At 30.7% G+C, this 10437-nt stretch overlaps 2 protein-coding genes across 3 annotated transcripts; one reads left to right on the forward strand and one right to left on the reverse strand.

Moving 5' to 3' along the window:
* Nucleotides 1–58: 58 nt before the first annotated feature.
* Nucleotides 59–3968, reverse strand: LOC107939666 (uncharacterized protein At5g01610). Of its 2 annotated transcripts, none has more exons than XM_016873023.2 (4): nt 3808–3968; nt 1721–1819; nt 1545–1599; nt 59–575 (listed from the first exon to the last, which is right to left on the reverse strand). In XM_016873023.2, exons 2-4 carry the CDS (start codon nt 1805–1807, stop codon nt 205–207), a joined length of 513 nt encoding a protein of 170 aa, XP_016728512.1. In that variant the 5' UTR covers nt 1808–1819; nt 3808–3968; the 3' UTR covers nt 59–204. The 2 variants fall into 2 exon arrangements, with proteins under 2 accessions (XP_016728512.1, XP_040971930.1); XM_041115996.1 differs by having other exon boundaries at nt 1721–1798; nt 3808–3966.
* Nucleotides 3969–7882: 3914 nt separating this feature from the next.
* LOC107958082 (abscisic acid receptor PYL4) lies at nt 7883–8869 on the forward strand. Its single transcript, XM_016893749.2, has one exon. The coding sequence runs from the start codon at nt 8125–8127 to the stop codon at nt 8668–8670; it is 546 nt and encodes a 181-aa protein (XP_016749238.1). The 5' UTR covers nt 7883–8124; the 3' UTR covers nt 8671–8869.
* The last annotated feature ends 1568 nt before the right edge of the window (nt 8870–10437 follow it).

Genomic DNA, 10437 nt, shown 5'->3' on the forward strand with positions numbered 1-10437 from the left:
TTTACAAATAACTTTTAAATTTGGTATAATATCAACTTTAACCCTTAATAATGTCCAATTCCACACAACTAATATGAGCCATGACATTTCCACCTTCAATGTTAGAACAGAGTAAAAAGCCTTACCACAAAAGGTTCAAAGGGCTATGAGAGAGGAGTTAAAACAAATACATAGGTTTTCCCCATAGACATACTTCTAACAAATCTAGAACTTGTCGACACCTATACCATCCCTATTAACCTCATAAGCATCTCTGTTCCTGGTTTTGGTTATTCCAGCACTAACATACAGCTTTGATCCATCAGAAGTGATGCATGATACTTTTATCCATAATATCATTTTTGTCTTCATACCATCTATATCTGCGAGCTTTCCTTTCGCTAAATGGCCAGTCACAGTGGTGAAGAAGCGTAGAACAGATGAGTCCCTGTATTCGATTTCACATATTGATGGGAGATGAACAGTAAGCTTCCCTGTCTCTTCTTCTAACTTATAGTTGGTGGCATCACAAGGGAAGATGCCTATTGGCAAATCATACTCCTTTAACAGCTCTGGTAATGGCTTTTGTACTTTCCCTGTAAAAGACCAAATTTTGATACTCATTCTATTATAAATCTTGAATAATCAAAAACCAATGGTCAAGGTGAGTGCCTTGTAGTCCTAAGTTAACACCATGAAAGAGCCTCCTAAAGAATCTTTATTAAGAGTCCGACCGTATTTTATCCCTTTTATTTGAAAATTGGACAAATTAATCATTATCCACATATACCTAATTTTGACATATAATATCAGTTTTAAACAGTAAAAATGGATGGAATTTTTATCAGAATAACTAATTTTCTCTAACGTATAAAGATTAATTTGTTCATTTTTTGAGTTGAGGGACAAACGTGGATCCTTTCATAGTATAAAGGCCTTCATAATACTTTTATTGACTTTACGTGAATGTATGGAATAATTGAAAAAAGAATCATTTGGAAAAAACTTAGGTGATAAAATGTGTGTTTAAAAAGGCTTGATGGAGAAATATAGTCTTAAAAACTTGTAAGGATTAGTACCAACAACCAGCTTTATAGTTTGAATAAAATTGTACTTTCTTAAAATTCTTTTGATGACAGAAGCTTTTTGGATAATGCTAAACATGTTAGGCTTTATTATGAAAGGGTGTAGATTGAAATTTGGGATATATATCAAAACTATATAAGAATTTTGATTTTGATTTAATCATTCACATTACAAAAATGAGATAAAAAATGAGATAAGTATAATTATATGTGAATGCAATATATAGATACTTATGATCTTAAAAAGTGTACCAATAACAATGCTAAACAGTCTCAATTTTTTTATTTTCTGAGTCCTTTCTATCAGAATGATAGATACCTATGACCAGAGGTTAATGTTGTTGGTGAAGATGGGGACTCATGTTCTCTAATTCTAAGCCTCATTTGTTCCCAAAGACCAAGAGCTACATTTGAAGCACAGAAATGAAAGCAATGTTTCATACATTAAATACAAATGGTAAGAGAAGAGAAAGGACAAACCTTTGATTGTATTAACCAACCATTTGGCTCCTCCTTCAATACTACTGGAGATTTGCTGATTATGAAGCAGAAAAACAAATACAGAAATGCATTGATGAGCCACAACCTATTGAAATGGATGCTAAATTGACCTCCATTAATCATTAATTGAAAAAAAAGAAGAAAAGAAAGCATACGTCGATTTCGTTGCCGACGGAACCGAGTTGCTTGTCGGCTTGATGGCCCACCCACATCGTGCCTACCTTGTTCAACACCTGATCCATTTTTCTCTCTTTCTTTTTTGGATTTGGAATTGAAACCAATGTAATGTATGCATGTAAAAACCAAGGGATAATATTGAGAGAGGGAGAGGCTCTTCCTCTTTTTCTGTATATAAATATAATTTTTCTATTGGTTGCATTGTATTATCCTATTTTAGATTTTGTTAACTCTAGTAGGGCTCAACTGGTAGGCTACTGTTTCTACATTGCAACCATCTCTGATGCTTAAATTGGTGAGGCTAACCAAATGGTTTAGCCGGTAAAAATGGTGAAGATGACCAAGGAGATCTACCTTTAATGCTGTCTAAAGGGTTAATTACCTTCTACAAATGCATGAAAATTGATTAATCTCTTAATTTTGATGTCATATGATTGAGGGATACTGAGATCAAATCGGGGTAGACATCACCTAAGTATCCCTCGAATATTTATCTTTTAATCATTTAAATAAATGAAAATAATTGTAATTTTAGTCCTTCTAAAACCTATTAATATAATTTAATCTTTTTTAGAATAAATTTGTTATCTCACATCCCTTCAAAATTACAAAAGTTTATCTCCACTCCCACCTAAAAAAGTTTTGGATTCGTCCATAAATGGACAAAGCAATGACATATTCTATGTCAATAATTGTCCTAATATATTGTTGGAGGTTGAAATTTACTTTGCTACTTGCTATCTTATTGTTAATTGGTTTTCATTGATATCTAAACATTATCAACACATAATCCTTAAACTTTAATTAAATCATTCTCACATTATAATTTTGTTATGATACTTACTATTATTGATCCATAATTCGAATGGATTCGGGTCAGATTTTACATGGTTTGCACATTGAGTTCGCACATCCAGCTTGCATTACACTAAGTGTTCGCAAAAAGAGAACTTACACTCTCCCATGAGATTGCACATGGGACTATTCGATGTGGGTTCGCACGTTATTATATAGACGAACCCCCATCATATAAACATATATTAAGTCTAGAGTAAGGTACTTGTTGGCATATATGGAATCTACCTAGTATATCACATCAATGAACAACAGCCATATTATATAAATATACAACCTTACCATCTAAAAAAATAGAGAAAACACAACAAACTCTCTTAATCAAATTAATTAGAGATTATTGTTGTAGCTAAAACATTCTATATATTAAGTAATCGTATATAAAATAAAGAATTTAACCCTTTCTTCCATATCAATTTCTTTCTTAATCCATTTGTAAATTTTGTTGGAATGATTTCCCTAATTTTACTTTGTTGTTGTTGTTTCAATTTTGGAAACCATGGCACAAATTCAAGAGAGCACTTCATTTTGGTATATACGCCACCTTTGGAGAGGGAAGGGTGAAAGGGGACCATCCCCAGCCTTTAACTAAACACTTCAACATGCAAATTGAAAGGGAAGTTTAATGAAGGAGACGCTGCAGCCAAGTCTGGACCCACCATGGAACCTCATTTATGACCACTTTTCTTTCTTTTAAATATCAAGTGGACGGCCAGCCAGTGATACGACTCTATTTTTTAAAAGATTTTGATTGGTGGAACCATTAATTCTCATCCCAATTTTACAATTCCTTCTAATAAATCAATTTCATATTTTATATATATTTAATTTGATTCGATTTCAATCAAAAAATTAATTTTCGACCAATTAGATGACAAATTTAAGAGGACAAGTTTAATAAATTTTGAACACTTCACTCAAAGTTCTATTTAATTTTTTGTCTGATCCTATATACTAAGAGATTTATTTCTAATTATTATAATTTAAAATCAAAATTGACTCGAACCCGAAATAATTTAAAATATTAATAATTTGAATTAACCCAATCCAAATAAGTAGGAAGATGAAGTTTGAGAGTTAAAAAGGAAAAGATAAATAGAAGACATGAGGAGGTGAAGAAGGAAATGGATAAACCGAAAGGTCGAAATCAAGCATTCAAATTCAAAGGAAACAAAAACAGTTGGATCCAAAATGAGGACAAGACCACTACCTGACTGCATGAGGATCATGTGCTAAAAGCCTTCCCAACTTGTTATTGTTCCACTTTCTACCCAATCAAAAATAAAAATTAAGGTTTGATTTGATTTGATTAAAGACAAGATGAAAAAGAATCACGTTAAAGCAGCAAAAGGTGAAGGGAATAGTAGAAGAAACACGCCTTCTTTCAATGGAATTGAACCAGTAAACGTAGGTAGCCCACCGCTTCCTTGTTTTTGCTTCTTTTTTTTTTTTTCTTCCCGACTTTTATTTATAGTTTTTGTCTAAATATTATACTCATTTTTATTTTTTATATTATTTGGTTTTTTATTTTTATTATTAATAATAATATTATACCGGTCCAATTATTAAGGGCATGCTTGATAAATTATTGAAAAAGACATTTCAACATTTAATTTTTAAATGTGTTTGACTTTAATTTAAAATTTTTAATAATAAAATGTATTAAATAAAATAAATAGGTAGGTAATTACTTATCATTTTTTTATATAAGAAATGAACTAAAGGTTACACTAGTACATTCAAGTCGTTATTTAGAGGTTGTGGAGTTTCATTCGACGGTAGTAAAAATAAGTCTTAATTATAGATAAGTTTTAATCTCGACCATCAATGTAAAACAATTTATATTGTTAAATCTAGAGGAGCTCAATTGTAATCCTTCATAATAATTGAGAGTATTTATTCAAACACCTTAAGATATCTCGTGATACTAGTATCATCTTAAAAAGTGCTAGACCATTCAAATCGTCATTTAGAGGTTGTAGAGCTTCATCCGACGATAATAAAAACAAACCGAGTCCAAATAGTTGACCGAAATCACTAGAAGCCAGAGCATTGCCTTCTTGATAAACATGCATGGTCTTTACATCCCAATTTTGTTGCATCATACCACGAATTCCTTGTACCAACGCATTATTAGCCCCAGACCTCGGAGGAATTTGGATTAGTTGAATTGCCTCAAGACCGTCCAATTCCACAATAACCTTATACATTCACCAATAGTTGTGTGGCCAATGCCAATGATTTTAGTGCCATTAGTATTAATGTTGAAAATATCAAAAAAATTATTTATTTACTTTATTAAAAAATAATATTCAAACTATTATATTCGATTTTTATTTAAAATAATATAAAATTATAAAATTAAAATCATGAAATAAATATTTTATACCAATTTATAATATAAATTTACCACTTATAAAATTTCGTATACCATCACACTATTAAAAAAATCCCTATATTTTTAAAAATATAAAATTATGGCTAGTTAAATAATTATTTTTCAATCAAATTTTCATTTGAAAAGGAAAAAAAAATATAAAGATTAATTCCTCAAGTTGAGTATAGTATAAGAATAAAAATCATTTATTTATTGCAGTCTCTAGTCTTGATCAAGTTTGAGCTTTTGACCCTCCATCTCTGACCTTTCGCTAACAAAACTTGTTGCAAAACCAGCTTATAATATATAAAATTATAAATGCATACCCATTTTCAAAAAGATGGAATTAATTAATATATTAAGTTTGGATTATACGGATTTTGACACAATGTCTAGAATTAATATTTATAGTCCCTCTCAAATTCATAAATAGGAGGATTATAAGCTTCAACACACTCGAATCTACGTCCTCCTATATTGATAACAATATTCATGTCAGTCGAATTAAGACTAAATTGACAATTTTTTTCTGTAATTATTATTATGGGGGTATCCTATGTATAAGTGCATGGCTTGATTAATTAGGAGCACTAAGCAAATTGCATAAAAGTTATGGTGAGATAAGTTCCGTATTTCACTTTTTGGTGGAGAGGTACATCTAGATTAGGGGAAAAAGAGATTAATTTCATCATTATTTTTTATCTCTCTATAATTTCAAATGCAACCACAATCACTCATTTTTTTCAAATGTAAGCAATAGATAGGCAATACCATCAATAAAAAAAAGGGCAAATAAATGGATAATAGTACAATATTGTATGGTGTTACATTTACCACTACAATTAGATGAAAATAAGTATTCGCTTTAATAGGTGGAAGGGTTCAAAAAATCTTAAATCTATTCTATTTCAATTTAATATATAATTATTTTTCGATTGAGTCTTACCTCGACTGGGATAGGTATTGTTATCAATACAGGAGAACGTTAGTTTGAGTATGCTGAAATGTATTATCCTCATATTTATGGGTTGGGAGAGAGACTATGGGTAGTTCTAGGCATTGTGTCGAAAAGAGCAAAAACGAGAGGGGATAAGCAAAAATATGAATTGAAATAATAAGTTCAATTGAAATTTTTAGCTTCATCAATCATTATAAACGGTATTCACAAAAATAGACTGACAAGACAAGAGTAGAAAAGAAAAAGAAATCGACACATCATCTTTGTAGTTAGGTCAAGAAAAGGCCTTTGAATCTAATACAAGAATACAAGAAAGGCCGCCTCACAAATATTGATTAGTAATTTTTTTTTATTTCTCTTTTATAGGTGTAAGTTGTGGACTAAATTAAAGTATAATGATTATATTTATAATTTATGTATAATGTAGGGACCAATAGCAAAATTTTCCCAAATAAATATTTTCATTGTAGACTGTTTATATTAATTTTGTTTTTATTTTTGAAAATATTAAATATGTTTTTTTTTTAATTTAAAAAAACTTCACTTTGATGCTCTATACATTTGTTTATACTTTGAGTGCGGCAGAAATGCATTGCAGCCCCTTTGACTTGTTTTTTTTTATTTTTTTTTAAATTTCAATTATAAAAATTGTTTTCTATGTGTTTAAAATCGAATTAATTTGAGTTTGAATTTATTTTGCCTTTAGATCATATTAAGTTTATAAATTTTTGGAGTTAAACAATCTTGTATTTAAGTTTAGATATTTTTCGGATTATAACTCGAAAAAGCCTAAATCAGAATTAAAATGTTAAAGTATCTAAGTATGAGATAATCTACATTCAAAATGAATCAATGATAAAAAATTTTCATATTCGACAACAACCTAATCTCAACTCATTTGAACTTGCCTAACTCTTCAATTCGAGTTTGAATTCAGACTTAGATATTATTTTTATAAATAAATAACATATTTTAAATCTTATAAAATCCAAAAAATTTTTATAACAGTAATTTTTCTATTAAGGATAAATATTAAAATCATACATAAATTTTGATTCAATGTGCAATTTGATACATGAAGTTTGAATTTTAACAATCATACAAATTAAACTTTGATTTTGATTAATTATTTACATTTAAACAAATGAATACATCAGTCTATTTTTATATTGAATAAGTATAAATATTTGTATATATAATATATAAATATAGAATAATGTTATATCGATAATGATGTTAATTGTCTATAAAAATTATATAAAATCAAAATTCATATATAATATTATAAATCACACTAAAATTTACGTGTAACTTTAAGATTTATCGAAACCAAAATCCACTAAAACCCGAAAATAATTTGATTTCGATCTCATAAAAATAAAAATTAATTGAAAATGGTCAAAGGGGCAGGGCTGCATTGCATTGCAGGCTGCATCCAGTCACATTCAAAGTATAAACAAACGTATAGGAGACCTTGCCATCAATTCCGGCAAATGATTTTACATATTTTATATTTCAATAAATAATAAATAATTTTTTTTATAAAAAAGCCACTCATTATTAGGACCTAAATGAATAATAATTTTAAATTAATTAAATTAATAAATTTTATTTTAATAAGTTTTAACCGAAGATTAGGGATATATTTGAGGTAGAATTTTGGAATATTTTAGACGATTTAAAAGGTATTGAAGCAATAAAGGAATCCAATTCAAATATTTCCGATTCAGTGTTAATCAGACAAATTTATCAGCATCGGAAGAGCGTAGATCATTAGCTACTACAATACATATCAACAGAAGAAAATAGAGAAGCTGATCGAATGACTAAATTTTGATTTAATTATTTTTTATTCGAATTTTCTAATAATCCATAAATTAGGGGTAGTTTAGTAATCTCAATGCATTTCAAATATATTTTATTATTTATTAGTATTTATGTACCCTTTACAAATATTCATTAAACAATAAAACCTCCATGTCTTCTTCTCCATTGTGCGTAGCTCAAAACATCAGCCAGCCGTTGGAGAAAACCTCTTCAAGCAAAGCGACTACAACACCTTCCACATAATAAAATGCTCGTTTGTCCTCCAAATTCATCCTCCTTCCACTGCTGAAACAACCCTTAACACACCGCGCCACCGCCAATACTATAGCGTAGCAGCTAGCTACCCTTTATATTTCCATTTCTCCATGCTTTACCAAAAGCGGTACCCTATAACATACACCATGCCAGTCCCAGACGCCGTTGCTCGCCACCACACCCACCCTGTTGGTCCCAGCCAGTGTTGCTCAGCCGTAGTCCAGCAGATCGCTGCCCCAGTTTCCACCGTCTGGTCCGTCGTCCGTCGGTTTGACAACCCCCAGGCTTACAAGCACTTCGTCAAGAGCTGTCATGTAATCGTTGGGGACGGTGATGTCGGTACCCTTCGTGAAGTCCACGTCATCTCAGGCCTACCCGCCGCGAGGAGCACCGAACGTCTCGAGATCCTTGATGAAGAGAGTCATGTTCTTAGCTTCAGTGTCATCGGTGGAGAACATCGGTTATCTAACTACAGGTCGGTAACGACCCTTCATCCTTCCACAAACGGGAATGGAACGGTGGTTGTGGAATCTTACGTGGTGGACGTACCGCCGGGGAACACCGAAGATGACACGTGCGTCTTCGTTGATACCATTGTTCGGTGTAACCTGCAGTCACTTGCTCAGATCGCAGAGAATCTAGCAAGCCGGAAATAGCCAGTCCAGTCACTGTATGTTTTTAGTTTTTCTTTTCTTTTCTTTTAAAAGTCATTGGTGATAAGCTGAAGCTGTCGTTTTTTGTGAGTATCCGATAGTTTGGTCGCCGATGGGAAATCTCATCATCATCACTACACTGTCAAGTTCATGTTTATCGATTCACCAGATGATCTATGGCAATCTTAAATTAATTACTAAATACACACACACCACTTCAATATATCGTTAATAAATTATATTAGCCTCTCCACTATTTTCTATCGTCGTAATCACCACCACCACTACCATTTGTATATAACTTAATTTACACATTATAGTGATTGAAGATAGATCTTGAATATGGGTTTAAAGTGAAGGAAAGTGTTATAAAGTATTTTGTGGGTTTGGGTTTTTTGTTCTTGAAGAAAAAAATACCTAGAGAGAGATCACTAGGCTCATGAAGATAGTTTACAAAGCACATGATATCATGTGCTAATGAAAGATATTTGATTCAACAGAAATGGAAATCTGGAACATTTAGAGCCTGAGAGCTAAGGTTAAAGAGGTGCTGTTTTACATGTGGATAGTTAATAACTAGGGTAAAATGAGGTGGCGTGAATGGTGAAAGTGGTAAAAGAAAGATGGGAAGTAACCCAGAAATTAGGGGTTGGAGATCAATTGCAGCAGTAGCTGCCTGTTAGATGCAACTTGGGTGGTGATGATGCATACGTAAGGCAAGTTGCAAGTTGTTTTGTTTGGTTTCATTATTTTAATGGGTAATGTAATATTAAAAAAAGGTGCAAGTTGCGGTCTCTTTTCTCATATGGTAAAGAGTATTGAATGGGACCTTTAGTTTTTTGAAATTAAAATTGCAAGTTGGGGGCTGCAAGTGGGAAGGAAGGGGATGCTTTATGTTTAATGATCCCGTGTACAATTGTCTGCTTTTGAATGCCTTCACGCCACCCATCACCCATGACATGAGTTCCCTCCTTTTAACACTTTCTCTTTCATTTTATATTATATCATTTCATTATTTTTGTTACAATAGGTATATAATTAAATAATTACACATGACATGTTACATTTATCTTATTTTGATATATATGGATCGATTTTTACGGTAGAAATTGATAGAATTTTTACAGAAGGATTAATTTGCTCTTTGATCTGACTTTTGAGGACTAAATTGCTCATTCTTTTTAATAAAGAGAATAAAATGCAATCTGACTTCTAATATAAGGGCTTTTATGATTCTTTTTAACTGATGAAAGTAAATGATATTTTTACAGGATCGGTTTGTAAAATCTAAGGTTATTGATGGTGATTTTATATTTTGAAATAAGAAGATTATCTTCATAATATGATTTCTTTTCCTTGTCAATATTAGAAAATGGAAAATATTGAAAAAAATGTGTTTGGTCCTAAATTTAAAAAATAATTTTTTAAAAAAATGAAAATGTGTGATAAAAAATTGTTTTCACTATAAGTAGTTTGTAAAATTGAAAATGATGAAAATAAAGGTCTTTTTTTTATTTAATGAATCGATCCTGGTTGAAACTCGTATGAACATAAAAATATTCTTTTTTTTAACAAATTTTCGAAGATTAAATTGTACTATGATTCAAATCCAAATGTAGAACCTTTTATTTTATTTCTCATATTTCCATTATAAAAAAAAGACTAAATTTTAAGTTTCTAAGTATGAATTGTTTAATTTTATCTAATTTAGAGCAATAAAATCAATTCAAATTACTACTAAAATTAAACTAAATAAATTATAAAGATTTA

This window comes from Gossypium hirsutum, chromosome A01 (genome assembly GCF_007990345.1).
Source record: "Gossypium hirsutum isolate 1008001.06 chromosome A01, Gossypium_hirsutum_v2.1, whole genome shotgun sequence".
In the NCBI taxonomy this organism is placed as follows: domain Eukaryota; kingdom Viridiplantae; phylum Streptophyta; class Magnoliopsida; order Malvales; family Malvaceae; genus Gossypium; species Gossypium hirsutum.